This window comes from Pseudophryne corroboree, chromosome 3 (genome assembly GCF_028390025.1).
Source record: "Pseudophryne corroboree isolate aPseCor3 chromosome 3, aPseCor3.hap2, whole genome shotgun sequence".
Lineage (NCBI taxonomy): Eukaryota > Metazoa > Chordata > Amphibia > Anura > Myobatrachidae > Pseudophryne > Pseudophryne corroboree.
In genome coordinates this window covers 47,847,436-47,867,219 of record NC_086446.1, presented here as the reverse complement: position 1 = coordinate 47,867,219, position 19,784 = coordinate 47,847,436, and the positions used below count along the sequence as shown (strand labels likewise).

Genomic DNA, 19,784 nt, shown 5'->3' with positions numbered 1-19,784 from the left:
TCTTTTGGCCAGGGGTTTATAAAGAAGTGTCTGAATATTGTTCTTCCTGTCCTGAATGCCAGTATCATGCCCCTAGACCCCATTTTAGGAGCCCACTAGTTCCCATGCCTATTATAGAGGTCCCGTTTGACAGAATAGCCATGGATCTCGTGGGGCCCTTGTTAAAGTCTGCTCGGGGCCATCAGTATATCCTGGTAATTATGGACTATACCACTCGATATCCTGAGGCTGTCCCTTTACGCACTATCACAACCAAGGCGATAGCTAGGGAGCTGGTGCAGGTATTTAGTAGAGTGGGAATACCAAAAGAAATTTTGACTGACCAAGGTACTCCATTTATGTCAAGGATCATGAAAGAGTTGTGCAAATTATTCAAGGTCACTCACCTCAGGACGTCCATCTACCATCCCCAAACTGACGGGTTGGTGGAAAGGTTTAATAAAACATTAAAAAGTATGTTAAAAAAGGTTGTTGAGAGAGATGGGAAAAACTGGGATTGTTTGTTGCCCTACTTGTTAATGGCCATCAGAGAAGTTCCTCAGTCCTCTACGGGGTTTTCTCCATTTGATTTGTTGTATGGTTGACACCCCAGAGGGCTGTTGGACATTGCCAAAGAGACGTGGGAAGGACAGCCCACTCCTTATAGGAGCGTTATTGAACATATAACACAAATGCAGGATAGGATTGCAGCCGTGGTACCTGTTGTCAGAGAGCACATGGAACAGGCCCAAAGTGCTCAACAGAGGGTCTATAACCGGAGTGCCAAGATACGGGAATTTGTTCCTGGAGATAGAGTTCTTGTTTTGGTACCCACTGTGGAAAGCAAATTCCTAGCTAAATGGCAGGGTCCATTTGAGATTAGGGAAAAAGTGAATGAGGTTAATTACAAAGTATACCAGCCGGGAAAGAGAAAACCAGAGCAGATCTACCATGTGAACTTAATCAAACCCTGGAAAGATAGGTTGTCTCTGTCAGCGGAGCCTTGCCCTTCGGTGTCTTCACCCCGGTTGCTTCCCGCAGTGAAGGTGTCAGAGACATTATCAGCTGATCAGAACAATCAGGTTAAAGAATTTCTCATCCAAAATAGGGAGATATTTTCAGAGCTGCCTGGCCGAACGACCATAATAAAACATAACATTGTCACAGAACCAGAGGTCAGGGTTCATTTAAAGCCATATAGGATTCCTGAAGCTCAGCGAGAAGCTATTTCTAAAGAAGTTAAAACCATGTTAGAACTTGGAGTCATAGAGGAGTCTAACAGTGAGTGGTCCAGTCACATAGTGCTCATCCCGAAGCCCGACGGTAGCATACGCTTCTGTAATGACTTTCGTAAGTTAAATGAGGTGTCCAAGTTTGACGCATACCCCATGCCCCGTGTGGATGAGCTTGTAGAAAGGCTGGGAACAGCCAGGTTTCTCACCACGTTGGACCTGACCAAAGGTTACTGGCAAATACCTTTATCTGATAGCGCCAAAGAAAAAACAGCCTTTTCGGTTCCGGAGGGGCTGTACCAGTATAAGATGTTACCCTTTGGGTTGCATGGGGCTCCAGCAACCTTCCAACGGGCGATGGATAAAATTTTGAGGCCCCATAGAAAATATGCAGCTGCCTATTTGGATGATGTGGTAATTCACAGTACAGACTGGGGGTCCCATTTGGTTAAAGTACAAGCAGTACTGGACTCAATCAGAGAGGCAGGGTTAACTGCTAACCCAAAGAAGTGCTGCCTCGCAATGGAGGAGGTCAAATACTTGGGCTTCACCATAGGCAGAGGTCTGATTAGGCCCCAATTGAATAAAATTGATGCTATTCAAAACTGGCCTCGTCCAGTGAATAAAAAACAGGTAAGGGCTTTTTTGGGAATTACTGGGTACTATAGACGGTTTATTCCCAATTTTGCAACCACAGCGGTGCCGTTGTCAGACCTTACCAAAGGGAAGCAGTCAAATATGGTGAAATGGAACCCTGATGCAGAAAAAGCGTTCCAAGCGTTAAAAGTGGCTTTGTGTTCACAACCGGTGTTGATAACACCAGATTTTTCAAAAGAATTTGTGGTACAGACAGATGCCTCAGAGGTAGGGATAGGTGCTCTGCTGTCCCAAACCAGAGATGGGGACGAACACCCTATCATTTATTTGAGTAGGAAACTCAATGAGTATGAAAAAAGGTATGCCATTGTGGAAAAGGAGGCTTTGGCCATTAAGTGGGCACTAGATACCTTGAGATATTACCTCTTGGGTAGACAATTCAGACTAGTGACGGATCATGCCCCTTTAAAATGGATGTATGTAAATAGAGGCAAGAATGCTCGGGTAACTAGATGGTTTCTAGCGTTGCAGGATTTTAAGTTTACTGTCGAACATAGACCGGGAACACATTTGGCCAACGCAGATGCATTGTCTCGCATCTTCTGTTTGGGGGCTACAAGTGTTCCGGCCCCTAGGTCGAAACAGGGGAGGGGGATATGTGACAAGAACACTGGGATAGTGTTTGAGGGCAGGTATGTTTGTCCCAGGTTCTTGTCTTACATGTTTTAGAAAATGGAAACTTCTAGGAAAAATGCTTTTGTTTTGTCAGAACCTTTTCAGTTTGCTGTAAAGGCTCTGAGAGAGAGATAAGGCGAGTTCTAGACATTGGGCCCAGTTCGGGTCTTTGGCCTCACAGAAGGCTAATCAGGCTTTCAGCTGTGTAAGAGTGTTATAGGGCTTCTAACCTGATTAGTATGGGCAGACTGCCTGGGAAGGCTGCAGGATCTCTGTGTGAGAGACACGCTTCCTGATACAAGTGAGCTATACAGGGTACTGGAGAACTCTGTGTTTTTGTTTAGTGATAGTTAGGAACATCTTGTGTTTAGTTAGTGCCGGACAGGCAAGGTATTTTCTTTTGGTGTTTGTTTTATTTTCTGTTTCAATAAAACTGGCCGGGGCCAGTTGTACCAGACACTGGACTTGTGTTGTTCCTCAGCTGCTGCGTGCTGCCATATTCCCCAGGAAGAGGCGCCTTGCACCCCTACAGTGTTTGAAATAGAAAGCTAGAAAAAAGTGACCTTGGTTGGGAGCACTCAATTAAGTGATGGCACTTAATTGGGGCTTGTGCTGACTCCACGGGAAGATGGGCTTATGCTTGCCAGACACTGAATTACCATAGTAGTAATCCATTAATATGTTCGCAGACTCATTCTTTAAGTGTGGCTCATAAAAGTTAGAGCCATCCATTTATTATTTATGCAAGTTTTTTTGCAATTCTAAATTGTGTACCCCATTTCTTATATAGACATATTATTAAAAGGTAAGTTTTAAATACTTCATTGTTACATTATTACTCATATATACATCGAGAATTTCAAGTTACTCTTCGGGAGTGACTGCTCCCAACCAAGGTCACTTTTTTCTAGCTTTCTCTTTCTATTTCAAATACGTTTGGACCTTTGGGAGCACCGCTGACAATCACCATTTGTCTACCCATAGATATTAAACTCATGGTAGAAGGTGATAAATTTTAGACTACTGTCTAAATTGTCGGCTTTTCTCGGAGACAATATTCTATTTATTATTATTTTTTATAACTCAGTTAACCCTGAGCGGTATTCCCAACCCAACCCTTTTCTTCTTAACCCCTACAGTGTTACAATATATATTCTGACTCATACACCTATTGTATGACACTGTAGGTGGCACATTTTTTGAACAAATTGTGGTGTATGCTGTACCCCCACTTGGTTCGTGTCTGTTGATAGATATGGAGAACAAATTGGGAGGAGAGCAGAAAGCACATCCTAGTGCTGCAGGTGCTGCTATCAGTAATGATGATACAAGTCCATCAATGTCCGATGCCCAAAGGAATAGAGGGCTTAAGTCACGGCATGTAAAATCAAAGAAACAATTTACATTTTACCATGGTAAAGAAAAAAAACATCTAAAGGAAAGTTAGCGACAGAGAAATATGAAGGTGGCAACGAAAGACTCAGGTCTTGGCCTGTAAGTGGTGGTTCTGCAAATGTTAGTGAGGCTTCTTCTTCTGCATCTCATGACAATGCAAGAACTTTTCACCCAAAGTCTAGAAAAGGTGTAAAAAAATAAAAACCACTAAGGCAGTAGAACAAACATTCAGAACTGTCACATATTCCTGAGGACGTTTAGGGGTGCCCATGTCAGCTATGTGCGAGTCTGACATTTCGCACTGTCCCATACAGAAGCCTCTTTCACCATTTCTGGACCAACTGCACATGTGGGGAGCAGTACAAGTAATGATGGTGTTGATGACGGCATAATAGAAATTAAGAATTCATGTGTTGAAGTGGAATAGGATGAGGGGGAAATGTGTGTACTACTATCTGACACTGAGGATAATGATGATGTTTGTGTAAGTAAGTCACCAGTTCATGCCCGTGATAAAAACAGTTCATGCCCGTTATAAAAAGCCACTGTGATGCCTGATTATAAGACCAAAAAAGCCACCTCTTGGGTGCAGGGTTATTTTTACCCAAATCCTGACAATGTTTGTGAAGGCATCTGCTCCAAAGTTAGTAGTGCTAGGGACATTAGCCATCTAGGTGGGATCTGTTCAATTTGCTGGTTGTCTTGATCCCGGCGGTCAGGATATAGGCGCTGGAATCCCAACACCCGACAATGCCGCCAGCTGGAATCCCGGCAAAACAGGACTATTTCCACTCGAAATTCATTGTTACAAGATTATAATGTAATTAACACCCTTATCATCAACCTCATTAGTGATTGGAGTTATGGTGCCCATACACTTGTGCGATGCCCCGCGACGTGACATTGAGTGGCATCACACCGGCAGTTCAGGTGCGATGAAATCACACCTGAACTGCCAAAGTGATTACCATGCAATAGATTGCATGGTAATCATGTGATGGGCACGTCACCACCGAGTGGCCACTCCCAGCGGGTGCCCATCGCAGTGCGATATATTGCATGTGTTTTAAAAAGCACATGCGATCACACTGCAATGCGATAAATATTAAGGGCAGCACATACTATCATGAGACGCGATATTCGAGCAGTGTGCCTGCGCATCGCATCGTACCTTAAATGTGCATACAATCCTTCAATTTCTCTCACAGATGCTGTCGAAATCAAAGGATCGTATGCCCTATCGAACAAGTGAATGGGCACCATAAGTTCTTCAAAAAATGTTTGTGTGGGGGCCTAAACAAAGCAAGCACTTCAGCTACAAGTGTGTCAGTACCTGTTGCTGAAGTGCATGTTTTTTTTAAACTGTGCATGTCCTTTTTAATATCCAACATAAGGGTGGGAGGGAGGGTACAAGGACAATTCCATCTTGCACTGTATGTTTGTGCCGCTGCTCTGACGGTTAGTAACCAGCCAGCTCGCTTCAGCCTTTGGCCTAAAATGGATGAAAATATTGTGAGCTGAGGTGGTCAAAATTGAGTGGAAATTAATGTTATTGAGGTTAATAATACTGTAGGAAGAATAACAGACCCAAATTATGTAATTTTAGCTGTTTTTATGATTTTTTTTGACAAAAATACAGATCCACAACCAAAACATACAACAGCAGATTTGGCAAAAGCAAATACAGATCCCAAACCAAAACATGGGAATTGGCACACATCTCTATTACTTCTCCATTCCGTTATTACACTACTAGCCAGAGTTCCTTATTTTCTAGCAGCAATAAGTAGCAATTTGCTCACCTTCATGGTTCTTCTCAGTATTCTATCCTTTCCCCTACTGAGATTTAGGTTTATTCTGATAGGAGTATGTTCTGTAATTGGATTGTGTGTCTCTCTCTCTATATATATATATATATATATATATATATATATATATATATATATATATATATATATATATATATATATATCTCTATATCTAAAGAAAATAAGCATTTGTGAGTGCAATAACAGATTAACAGGGAAAAGACCAGGTGGGTATGATCATAACCAAGAACACTTATAAGATAAAAAATGTTTGAAGGCTTATCTGTCCATCTAAAAGGGTACACAGCAGCAAACTGTCCCAATACATATAAAATAGCCAGAGAACATGCGTACAGGAATTTAAAAGTTCAAACGCTTATCTGTCCATTAGAGGAGTTCAGCAGCAAAACAGTCCCAACGCGTTTCGTCCGTCAAAGCCTGGACTTCTTCAAGAGGATATGACCAGTGAGCCCAAAATGCTCTATTTATACCATTCAAGTGGTAATTGCACATGACTAGTCTGTCTGACATCACTTCCTGTAGTGATGTATATATCAGTCACAAATTAGAGACAAAGAAGACATATTTACTATGTAACTAAGTGCTAGGTTAGTGATATTAAGGGAGATGATGTGAAGACAAGTGCAGGAAGGAGTAGAAATGGTTTAATAGTGAATTAGAAGTGAAAACTAGTGATCCAACGGCGGTGGAACGCATTTGGAACGCACCGCCGTCTATAGAGCAGGTGGAACGCATCGCCATCTTTCATCAAAATACGTCTTCTTTGTCTCGAATTTGTGACTGATATATACATCACTACAGGAAGTGATGTCAGACAGACTAGTCATGTGCAATTACCACTTGAATGGTATAAATAGAGCACTGGTCATATTCCCTTGAAGAAGTCCAGGCTTTGACGGACGAAACGCGTTGGTCCTGTTTTGCTGCTGAACTCCTCTAATGGACAGATAAGCGTTTGAACTTTTAAATTCCTGTACGCATGTTCTCTTGCTATTTTATATTTATTGGGACAGTTTGCTGCTGTGTCCCCTTTTAGATAAGCCTTCAAACATTTTTTATCTTATAAGTGTTCTTGGTTATAATCATACCCACCTGGTCTTTTCCCTGTTAATCTGTTATTGCACTCACAAGCGCTTATTTTCTCCACTACCTATCTTTGTTTATGTGCATACCATACACAAATTTTGTATTATGAGCGGCTACTCTTAAAAGAGTTAAGGAGTGTTATCCATAACATCCCATCACTACACACCTGTACTAAAGTGCCTAGGTCTCTGCTACTCTCTCTCTCTATATATATATATATATATATATATATATATATATATATATTATAGGAACCTGTTGACTTAAAATATACACACCGACCTTTTATCTCTGAGCTACGGTAAATTACTTTATAATAGTCACACATGAGAATGCTCATTAATTATGATTGGATGACTACACATTAATATCAGGGATGTGGTGGATCAAATAGACAGTGTCTAGGTCGACCACTTTAGTCACTAAGTCGACAGGGTTTCTAGGTCGACAGGTCAAAAGGTCAACATGAGTTGTTTTTTGTGTTGTTTTCTGCGTACAGTGACCGGGAAGCCAAATTAGTGCACCGTGTCCCCTTGCATGGTGAGCAAAGCATTCGCTCGGCACAGATTACCGTTCCAATCGTAGTCCACGTGGATCGGGAAGTATGAAAAAGTTCAAAAAGAAAAAAAAAATTGAAAAACTTATATCGACCTTTTGACCTAGCACATGTCGACCTAGTGACTGCCGACCTTTAGTGGTCAACCTAAACATTGTCGACCTAGACAGTGTCGATCTTCAGACCGGATCCCAATATCAGCGTCGTACGGGACGGGACATCTGAGTCACGGCGCTTTGATCTGTATTAGCAGGAGAATACAAGTTAGGCCACACCCACCATTTTATAAATGGTTTTTGACCGTGATAGTGGTACGACATGATTTGTGTATGTTTCTGTGGCTATCAAAGCCTAACTGGCATTTGCCTGTCTTACACGTGGGTGGCCACTCCCACCAATGACATGACAGGTGGATGCACTGGACAATCTGCCTTTTATAAAAGTCTGTTTTAATAAGGGCAAACCAACTGCTCATTCCACACACAAAGACAAGGCTGCAGATGTACATTTGAAACAATACCAATTGCTTAATAATAATCATTGGAATAAAATTGAGCATTTTGAAGGAGGTTCTTTGCATAATTTTGCCCATAAATAACGGCTTCCTCACCAGCGTCCAGGTGACCTCATTAATCGGGCAAGTCCCTAACATATTGGGGAGTACAAGTCCAGGGTGCAGGACACGCCAAACCCAAGCAGCCGTGGGACCCCAGGGCAACACTATAGTGAAAAAAATATATTGTGAAAAAAGTGAAGACAGGTTAGCGAGAGAGGCTAGCAGTGGTAAAATAGTTAGAGGTAACGTGGTGAGAAATAAATGGTAAATCACAGGAAAATGCAGGTGGGGAGGACATCACAAGGAACATGTCTGTCAGATATCAGACCATATGGATGGGAGAGAAGTTTAGGCTTCATTAATCTCCTTGGGCACAGTTCATGTCATACTACACTCATACTATTTGGGTAATAACATACCAATGCCTACTCTAACAAACTGCAAGACAAGGATACAAGTTGAACCGTAGCACAATCAATGACAGCTCCACCCGTCAATGACGTTAATGAAGAGCCTTTGGTGAAGCACTATGCTTAATATGTTCTTAATAAAGATAAAATATTTTCCCTGCAAACATGCAAAGTTTCACCTGTTTAAATGTGTGTGAATAATTTAATGTTTAGTAACATCTGATTTCTACCACTACCCTAAATCAAAGCATGAATATTGCTTCTCACCTGTGTGACTTCTCTCATGTTTAACCAGATCTGATTTCTGTGAAAAACATTTCCCACACTCAGAACATGGAAATGGCTTTTCACCTGTGTGACTTCTCTGATGTCTAACCAAAACTGATTTCTGTGAAAAACATTTCCCACACTCAGAACATGGAAATGGCTTCTCACCTGTGTGACTTTTCATATGTCTATCCAAAACTGATTTCTGTGAAAAATATTTCCCACACTCAGGACATGGAAATGGCTTCTCACCTAGGTGACTTTTCTTATGTCTAACCAAAACTGATTTCTGTGAAAAACATTTCCCGCAATCAGAACATGGAAAAGGCTTCACACCTGTGTGACTTCTCTGATGTATAACAAGATGTGATTTATGTGTAAAACGTTTCTCAACCTCAAAACTTGGAAATAATTTCACACCTGTGTGAACTCTCTCATGTTGAAGAATGGATTTCTTTGCATAACATTTCCCGCATTCGGTACATGAATATGGCTTCTCACCTGTGTGACTTCTCTTATGTATAAAAAGATTTGATTTCCGTGTAAAACATTTCCCACACTCAGAACATGAATATGGCTTCTCGCCTGTGTGACTTCTCTGATGTATAACAAGATTTGATTTATATGTAAAACATTTCCCACACTCAGAACAGGAGTATGGTTTCTCACCTGTATGACATCTCTCATGTATAACAAGACGTGATTTCCGTGAAAAACATTTCCCACACTCAGAACATGGAAATGGCTTCACACCTGTGTGATTTCTCTCATGTATAATTAGGTCTGATTTCCGTGTAAAACATTTCCTACACTCAGAACATGGAAATAATTTCTCACCTGTGTGACTTTTCTCGTGTATAACAAGACCTGATCTCTGTGTAAAACATTTCCCACACTCAGAACATGAATACAGTTTGTCACCTGTGTGAATTCTCTCATGTCTAACAAGGTGTGATTTCTGCGTAAAACATTTCCCGCACTCAGAACATGGAAAAGGCTTCTCACCTGTGTGACTTCTCTCATGTATTATTAGGTCTGATTTATATGTAAAACTATTCTCACACTCAGAACATGTATACGGCTTCTCACCTGTGTGACTTCTCTGATGTATAACAAGATAAGATTTATATGCAAAACATTTCTCACACTCAGAACATGAGTATGGTTTCACACCTGTATGAATTCTCTCATGTCTAACAAGGTGTGATTTCTGTGTAAAACATTTCCTGCACTCAGAACATGGAAATGGTTTCTCACCTGTGTGAATTCTCTCATGTATAATTAGGTCTGATTTCTTTGTAAAACATTTCCTACACTCAGAACATGGAAATGGTCTCTCACCTGTGTGTCTTTTCTCATGTGTAATAAGACCTGATTTCTGTGCATAACATTTCCCACATTCAGAACATTGAAATGGTTTCTCGCCTGTGTGTAATCTCTTATGTATAACAAGGCTTGATTTCTGTGCAAAACATTTCCCACACTCAGAACATGAATATGGGTTGTCACCTGTGTGACTTCTCTCATGTGTAACAAGATGTGATTTCTCTATAAAACATTTCCCACACTCAGAGCATGGAAATGGCCTCTCACCTGTGTGTCTTCTCTCATGTATAACAAGATGTGTTTTCTGTGTAAAACATTTCCCACACTCAGAACATGGAAATGGCTTCGCACCTGTGTGACTTCTCTCATGGGTAATAAGATGTGATTTCCGTGTAAAACATTTCACACACTCAGAACATGGAAATATCTTATCTAGCTGATGGGTAATAAGCTTTGTGTCCTGTGTAAAGCATTTGGTATTTGCTCTATCAGAACATTCCCTATAATAAATGGGATCAAATGTCATATCTGTACTGTGTATTACTGGATGCATAACTGAGGTTATAGGGATTTCTACTGGAGAATCTCTTGTGATGTTATCTTCTATTTCACAGGCTAGAGATAAAGGGATATGTTCCTGCCATATATTTCTTCTGTTACAGCCATCTGTTGGGAATACAATAAATAGAAATATCAATGATTACCCATAACACATGTAATGGCATATGTAAGGCTAAGGGGGGTATTCAATTAAAGCTGTTTTGTCGACCAGTTAAAAAAAACTTGACTTTTCGTCCATTTTTAGGTCAAATTTACATTAAACCTATTCAATGCCCGTCTGATCAAAAAAACCCCGGCACTGGCGAAAACCTTGTGTATCTGCGAATTCGCTGCCGCTCCGCGTGTCCTGGCGTATTCGCAGGTGTTTCACCCATTTTTTGCTGCAATTTTCGCCCATGCCGATTAGACAAAAAAAAAAAAAGTATAACAGCATGAGTGAAAATGGATTAAAAAACAGCCCCGAATTTGAATACCGTGTCGAATTAGTGGCGTTTATTCGACCAGTCGGAAAAAAAACGCACTTACTTGAATACCCCCTATAAGTACAATATTCAAAACTATTTTTTATTATGACTTAAAAATAGGATTTTGGTACTTACCAGGTAAATCCTTTTCTTTGAATCCATAGGGGGCACTGGAGTACTCTTGGGATATGGACGGTTCCACAGGAACTAGGCACTGAATAAATTAAAATTTGAGACTACTTCCCTCCATATCCCTGAGTACCTCAGTGTTTTTTTACTGAGCCGAACTGGAGCTATAGAGGTTGACAATGGAGAAATACATCTAACAAAAACGGACAACAATAAAGTTGACACATAACGTTACTGACAACTAACAGTTGACACCAACCAGATAGAACTATGCTAATTTGAAACAGTCGTGAGAGTGTGTTACCGTAAGATCCCCTGAATTTACCACAAGCCAGGAAAAACTGCTCTGGGTGGGTGTCCAGTGCACCCTATGGATTCAAAGAAAAGGATTTACCTGGTAAGTACCAAAATCCTATTTTCTTTTTCATCCACTAGGGGTCACTGGAGTACTCTTGGGACGTACCAAAGTTTTCCCTGTGGGCGGGAGAGCTGTTTGGCGCCTGTAACACTAGACGGCCAAAGCTAGATGCTGATGCCGCAAAAGTATCAAACTTGTAAAAGCGCACAAACGTGCACTGAAGACCATGTAGCCGCACAGCAAAGCTGTGTCGTAGAAGCTCCACGACCAGCTGCCCATGACGTTCCTACAGTGTGGAATGAGCTGTTACTGATGTAGGCGGCTGTAACCTAGCATGAAGGTAAGCCTGACGTATGGTCAGTTTTATCCATCTGGATAAGGTCTGCTTAGAAGCTGGCCAACCTAACTTGGCCGCATCATAGAGGATAAACAATGTATCCGTCTTACGAACTGTAGACGTTCGGGATACATAAACGCGTAGTGCGCGTACCACATCTAAGGTTCCAGAATCTCCTGTTAACACAGGAACTACTATTGGTTGATTGATGTGAAAAGAGGGTACTACTTTTGGTAGGAAAGCGGGATTCGTCCGAAGTTCCGTTCTATCCTCATGAAACACTAAATACGGTGGCTTGCATGACAAAGCACCCAAATCTGAAACACGCCTTGTCGAAGCCAAGGCTAGGAGAAAAATTGTTTTCCAAGTGAGAAACTTAATATCCACTTGTTGTAAGGGTTCAAAACAAAAAGACTGTAAGAAATCTAAAACCAGATTCAAGTCCTATGGCGCAGTAGGTGGAGTGAATGGAGGCTGTACTCTGAGGACACCCTGCATAAAGGTGTGTACCGATGGCAATAGAGCCAATCTTCTTTGAAAATAAATTGACAACGCAGATATCTGCACCTTTAGTGTGGATAAACGCAGACCTCCATCTAACCCCATCTGTAGATATAACAAAAGACGTGATAACTTGAAAGATGATGTCGGAAACTTCCGAGCTTCACACAAACTTATATAGGCACGCCAAATTCTGTAATAATGAGCTGTCGTAACCGGCTTCCTAGTTCGTAACATTGTTGATATAACCGATTCTGGAATGCCCTCTCTTCTTAACAGCCACCCCGTCAAACGTAGCCGCCAAATCAGGGTAAAGGAACGGACCCTGTTGTAACAGTGGGAGCGGCCAAGGATCGTCTGCGAGTAGACCGCGGAGATCAGAAAACCAAGCTCTCCGAGGCCAATGAGGCGCCACTAGTATGACTGTGACGGACTCTCTTTTGATCCGCTTTAGCAACAGAGTGAGCAGCGGAAACGGTGGAAACAGATACACGAGACTGTATGGCCACGTGATTGTGAGAGCATCCACCGCCACTGCCTTTGGCTCTCTCGTTCTATACTCGTACTGGGGCGTTTGATGATTGTGGCGAGATGCCATCAGGTCCACTTGCGGGTAACCCCACTTCTGGACCAGCATGTGAAACACTTCTGGATTTAATGCCCATTCTCCTGGATGAAAATCCCGACGGCTGAGATAATCCGCCTCCCAGTTGTCCACTCCCGGAATGAATACTGCCGACAATATCACTTGGTGATACTCGGCCCAATTGAGGATTCGAGCTACTTCACGCATTGCCATGCTGCTTTTCGTTCCTCCTTGTTTGTTAATGTATACGACCGCCATCGCATTGTCTGACTGAACCAGAACAGCCTGAGCCTGCAGCATGTGCACTGCTTGCCGTAGCACATTGCAAATTGCCCGGAGTTCCTGCATATTTATAGACAGCAATCTTTCATGATCCGCCCAGAAACCGTGGAGCTGATCATTTTGAACTACAGCTTCCCAACCTCTGAGACTCGCGTCCGCCGTGAGAATTATCCAATTCCAGGCACCGAACCGTTTCCCTGCGGTTAGATTCTGTACTTTGAGCCACCAGAGTAGAGACACTCTTGGAGACAACCTCACCCTGCGGTGAATCTGCAGATGCGAGACCGACCACGTGTGAGCATATCCAGCTGAAAAGGACACGAGTGAAGTCTTCCGAACTGAAGTGCTTCGAAAGCAGCCACCATGTGCCTAAGAGGCGAATGCACAAATGTACCGAGACTGTGCATGGCTTGAGCACTAATTGTACCAGATGATGAATAATCTGTACTTTCTGTTCGGGTAGGTAAATTCTTTGATTTACCGTATCGAGAATCATACCTAGGAATTGAAGTCGTTGAGACGGAATTAGATGTGATTTCTTGAAGTTGACAATCCAACCGTGGTGAACAAGTACATTGTATGTCAGCAACGCCTGTTGAAGAAGTATTTCTTGAGACAGAGCTTTGATGAGTAAATCGTCCAAGTACGGAACTATTATCACTCCCAGGGATCTGAGATGAGCTATCATCACAGACATCACTTTGGTGAAAACCCGAGGCGCTGACGAGAGACCAAACGGTAGAGCCTAAAACTGGTAATGGTTCTGCCGTATTGCAAACCGCAAGAACCTTTGATGAGGTGGCCAAATCGGAATGTGTAAGTACGCATCCTTGAGATCCAGCGCAATCATGAATTCCTGTGGCTCTAGGCCTGCAATTACTGACCGCAGAGATTCCATCTTGAATCTGTAGTAAGTGACGTACTGATTGAGACCCTTTAAGTTCAATATTGGCCTGACCGAGCCATCTGGCTTTGGTACCACAAACAGACTGGAATAATAACCCTGACCCTGTTGGTGTACAGGGACCGGAATCAACACTGCTGGATCCAGCAGAGACTGAATGGCAATCTGCAGAACCGCCTTCTTGTCGTCCGACACAGGCAGTCCTGTCCTAAAAAAACGGATTTGCGGGAGACAGTCGAACTCTATTTTGTAACCTTTTAAAACTAAATTGCGGATCCACCCACTGTGAATGACTGAAGGCGTGCTCCCACAATAGGAGATCCGAGATGGGCTGGGAGCCCGTCATGCCACTGGCTTGCCGGTGACTTTAGTATCCTGACGAGTGGTATTGGTTTGTTGGAAACCACGTCCCTGACCTCGTCTACCAGGTGTGGCCGTTCCCCTGCCATGCCCGCGAAAGGACTGAGGTCTAAAGGATTTGAACACCGGTCCAGAATATCTCCTTCTAGGTACTGTTGGAGGTAATGGTAAGAAAACCGACTTTCCTCCCGTGGCCTCAGAAATCCATTTGTCTAATTCAGGACCAAATAACTTCTCGCCCACGTAAGGTAATGCTTCTATACCTTTTTTGACCTCTGCCTCCGCTTGCCAAGAACGTAGCCAGAGCGCTCGTCATGCTGTAACTAGCGACGATGAAAGGCGAGAAGTGAGCTGACAGACGTCAGTAGAAGCTGTACATAGATAGTCAGCAGCTTCCCAGATTTGATCAGCGAGAAGTATAAGGTGATCATCAGTTAAGGCAGACTTGAGTTCTGTTATCCATACCATTAGCGCCTTAGTTACCCAAATGCCACCCAACAAAGGTCTAAGCAGCACTCCTGTTGCTGTATACATGGACTTTAGCATAGCTTCTATTTTACGGTCCGAAGGGTCCTTAAGTGTAGTAGCAGTTGGTACTGGTATGGTTAATTTCTTTGTAAGTTTAGACACAAATGAATTTACCAATGGTGGATTCTCCCATGTAGCTGTTACTGAGTCTGGAAACGGATAACTAGACCTAAATCAGTGAGGTATAGAAAACTGTTTATCCAGATTCTTTCTTGTTTCTGGAAACATTTTATTAAGAGATTCCGAAACAGGAAAACACATTGGAGTTCTTTGTCGTTTAGCAAAGACGACCTCATTATTTGTCAGTGGCTCCTCAGTTTCTGTAAACTTCAGAGACTGACGCACCGCTCTGATGAGATTATCAATGCCCGGGCTGTCAAAATCGTCACCCTCTGACTGCTGGTCTAGTTCGCCCTCCTCAACCTCATCTTGTACAGTGAGGTCTGGCCTAGAATCGTCAGAAAGTAACATAGCAGAAACTGGTAATTTATAAGAAAAATTAAACTTATCCCTCTTATCCATAGAGGATTTGGACTTTTGGTAAGGCTGAGACCCCTCCGGTAGTTCTAGCGGTCTCACCCTAGATTCAGATCTTGCCGCCTCTCGCTCTTGCCGAGAGTCGTCCAATTCTGATTGCAATCCAGCTAGGACATCTGCTAAAATAGCCCATTGCGGGTCCAGGGTTGAAATTGGATTTGAAACCGGAGCAGAAATTGTATTTGTTTCTGAATTTACAAAACATACTTTACATGTGGTAGACCCATCCAGTAATACACCCTTACAGACATTGCAGTGAAACTGCTTTTTGGACTTTGCTGGTGTCTTACTCATTATGCAGACAAACAATACAAAATACAAAGACAGACAACTTGCGCGACTCAGTAAATAGCACTAAGGTGTCTCTTTAAATATATATCTGGCCAAGTGCAGTGCACGCCAGCAATATGCCTGATCCCAAATTTCCCTTAACACCCCTGCGCCTTCAATGGTGGAGAGATGTAATACAGGAAACTCTGGAAAATACAACAGGAAAAAAACAGGAAGCATGGTTAATATGTCCCCATGCTCACAGTATAACACAAAGTGCAGACATATAATTATGTGAGCAGTTTAAACCTCTTATATTGCATCAAAACCTGCATATAATTGTTCCTGTTTAACAAAGGCTTTATAGCCTATTTATGCAGCGCTGCCTGAACATGCTTTTTTTTTTTCTCGTGTGTCTCTACCCCCCGTGCTCCGTGTACCGCCTAACTATACACGGAGGCTGGCTATGGTGAGAGGGAGCCGGCAGTGGCATCGGAGCCTGGGTCGCACTGCATAGAGCCGCTGAGCGGCCTATGCTATAAATCAACTCAGCGCGGCAGGGGAGGCAGCATATCAGCGGCGCTGGAAGCAGCGGCGGGCGGCTGAAGGCAGCGGCGGGTGGCCACAAACACACACACAGTATCCCACACAGCCGGGGGGCGGCATGAGCTGACCGCCCCGTTCAACATACCTGGACCCTGGGGTGAGGGCTGTGAAGGGGCTTCTTCAGTAAGCTCCGTCAGCCTTTTCTGCAGGCATCCTGCACGTGGTGGTGAGGGAGCTCTTTCCGAGAGGTCCGAGAGGCCCGACACCCACAGCTGCTTCAGCAGCTTCCACTATCACGGACCCTCGCCTTTCTGGAAGGGGGAAAGGGATGTGGAACCTTGAAAATTCAATAATTGTGGACCAACTCCACAAGCCTTGTTGCTCAGTGAGCACCGAAAAAACACTGATGTACTCTGGGATATGGAGGGGAGAAGTAGTCTCAAATTTTAATTTATTCAGTGCCTAGTTCCTGTGGAACCGTCCATATCCCAAGAGTACTCCAGTGACCACTAGTGGATGAAAACGAAATTATGAATGTCAACACTGAAAATGTAGCACACAATGATATTATGTGAGGAGAGCGGGAGTCTATTAGGGGATTATCACCACTGACTCCCCCACTGGGCAGATACATATCCCTCATTAGTCTGTACTGACAGAGGAGGATGTAGCATAAGTGAGCAAAGAGAATATGTGATTCTTTTCTGTAATAAGTGCTCATTACTCACCTGTGCTGGTATCTGTAGGGATTTCCTCCTCCTTACACTTCTGATCAACCCTCACATACGTCTCTTCTTCTCCCTCTGTATCTTCTGCTTTGAGATCAGTCACATATGTCTCTTCTTCTTCTGTATCTTCTGCCTTCATATCAGTCACATACGTCTCTTCTTCTCCCTCTATATCTTCTGCCTTCATATCAGTCACATACGTCTCTTCTTCTCCCTCTGTATCTTCTGCCTTCATATCAGTCACATACGTCTCTTCTCCCTCTATATCTTCTGCCTTCATATCAGTCACATACGTCTCTTCTTCTTCCTCTGTATCTTCTGCCTTCATATCAGTCACATACGTCTCTTCTTCTCCCTCTATATCTTCTGCCTTCATATCAGTCACATACGTCTCTTCTTCTCCCTCTGTATCTTCTGCCTTCATATCAGTCACATACGTCTCTTCTTCTCCCTCTGTATCTTCTGCCTTCATATCAGTCACATACGTCTCTTCTCCCTCTATATCTTCTGCCTTCATATCAGTCACATATGTCTCTTCTTCTCCCTCTATATCTTCTGCTTTTATATCAGTCACATACGTCTCTTCTTCTCCCTCTATATCTTCTGCCTTCATATCAGTCACATATGTCTCTTCTTCTCCCTCTATATCTTCTGCCTTTATATCAGTCACATATGTCTCTTCTTCTCCCTCTATATCTTCTGCCTTCATATCAGTCACATACGTCTCTTCTCCCTCTATATCTTCTGCCTTCATATCAGTCACATACGTCTCTTCTTCTTCCTCTGTATCTTCTGCCTTCATATCAGTCACATACGTCTCTTCTTCTCCCTCTATATCTTCTGCCTTCATATCAGTCACATACGTCTCTTCTTCTCCCTCTGTATCTTCTGCCTTCATATCAGTCACATACGTCTCTTCTTCTCCCTCTGTATCTTCTGCCTTCATATCAGTCACATACGTCTCTTCTCCCTCTATATCTTCTGCCTTCATATCAGTCACATATGTCTCTTCTTCTCCCTCTATATCTTCTGCTTTTATATCAGTCACATACGTCTCTTCTTCTCCCTCTATATCTTCTGCCTTCATATCAGTCACATATGTCTCTTCTTCTCCCTCTATATCTTCTGCCTTTATATCAGTCACATATGTCTCTTCTTCTCCCTCTATATCTTCTGCCTTCATATCAGTCACATACGTCTCTTCTCCCTCTATATCTTCTGCCTTCATATCAGTCACATACGTCTCTTCTTCTCCCTCTATATCTTCTGCCTTTATATCAGTCACATACGTCTCTTCTTCTACCTCTATATCGTCTGCCTTCATATCAGTCACATACGTCTCTTCTTCTCCCTCTATATCTTCTGCCTTCATATCAGTCACATAAGTCTCTTCTTCTCCCTCTATATCTTCTGCCTTCATATCAGACACATACGTCTCTTCTTCTCCCTCTATATCTTCTGGCTTCATATCAATCACATACGTCGCTTCTCCCTCTATATCTTCTGCCTTCATATCAGTCACATACGTCTCTTCTTCTCTCTCTGTATCTTCTACTTTATAATTAGACAGATATTCACCCTAAATGACCCACAAAATAAAAAAATAAAAAATTAGTTAATAATGTCCAATTTCATTGTTCGCAGCCACAAAGAGGCGTGTCGAAGGCGGTGCGGGGCAATGGCTTCCCTGACTAGCGAAAAGGGGCATGGAGGTGGGTGTCTTGTGGGGGAGTATGCTAAGGTCTGTAGGTTTGGTTTTCACCCCGCAGCGAAGCTGCCCGTTGCTGGTACACACCAGGCGCTCGCAGCAAAAGAGTAAGTCTAGGGCTGCGCACAGCTAGCGAACGGCCGCACCTAGCTAATCACTGCCGATAGGACGCAGCTGTTTGCAATGCAAACGCATCAACAGTCCATTGTAGCTCTAGCACTCTCAGAGATGGTATGTACATTTACACTCCCTGGAAATGTTATTATGTTAAACGATAGTAAAATATGTTACTCTCAAGCAGCACACATGTTTATTATTAGCAAATACATGTGTATTGCACACGTCAAACGTAGTTTTTTTTTTAATAAAAAAAATGCAAATTCATTTTCTTTATATCCCAAATACATGCCATGTTTTCCTGATTCCTACATTTGTTGTGTTTCCTTCTAATAACATTCCCAACATAATGCACCCTAACCTATCATGTTAGTAACTCCTGCTTTACCCAATACCTTCCTATGGATTGATTAGGTCAGATGTGAGTTCTATTTAAGATGCCTGGTTGCCCATAGTAACCAGATTCCTGCCCTTATAGGGCCTATGGAACAAGATACATGTGAAGTATAGTTGTTTATTGTTCTATATGTAACATCCCATGTTTTTTGTGAATTGAGACAAGCAGGATAAAAATACATTTGTATATTTAGCTACACACACACACACACACACACACACACACACACACACACACACACACACTAATATAAACACAATTTTAGAACAAAGTGTATGGGTTCAAAGTATTTTTACTAAGCAAAATAAAATGACATAATGTTGTGTAACTGTACAAAAATATTTGTACAAACATAACAGAACATGGCACAGCAACAAACCCCTGCCTGTGCCCAAAATAGGATGACAGTACCCAGAAGTGAAGCCAACCCATCTACTGGCCATCAAACACAACAAGAGACTGGTCTCATTACCCTGGCTGAGGAAGATGTGGGGCAAATTGAGGAAGAATCTGGACACAATACCCAACTAGCCAGACCATAATCTGAAGAGGAAGGTGGGACA

At 42.6% G+C, this 19,784-nt stretch overlaps 2 protein-coding genes across 3 annotated transcripts in view; one reads left to right on the top strand and one right to left on the bottom strand.

The window, feature by feature from the left end:
* LOC135057146 (oocyte zinc finger protein XlCOF6-like) overlaps positions 1-19,784 on the top strand; it is a gene marked incomplete at its 5' end in the record, with an annotated part of 352,699 nt that overhangs the window by 125,466 nt on the left and 207,449 nt on the right. The window lies entirely within an intron of this gene.
* LOC135054677 (oocyte zinc finger protein XlCOF7.1-like) overlaps positions 7,976-19,784 on the bottom strand; it is a 52,098-nt gene continuing 40,289 nt past the window's right edge. For both annotated transcript variants that reach the window (XM_063957930.1, XM_063957929.1), the window contains exons 4-5: positions 17,000-18,578; positions 7,976-10,574 (exon numbers count right to left, since the gene is read on the bottom strand). In XM_063957930.1, coding sequence (XP_063814000.1) covers positions 8,548-10,574; positions 17,000-18,578 — 3,606 coding nt within the window. In that variant the 3' untranslated portion in view covers positions 7,976-8,547. The remainder of the gene's footprint in view (positions 10,575-16,999; positions 18,579-19,784) is intronic.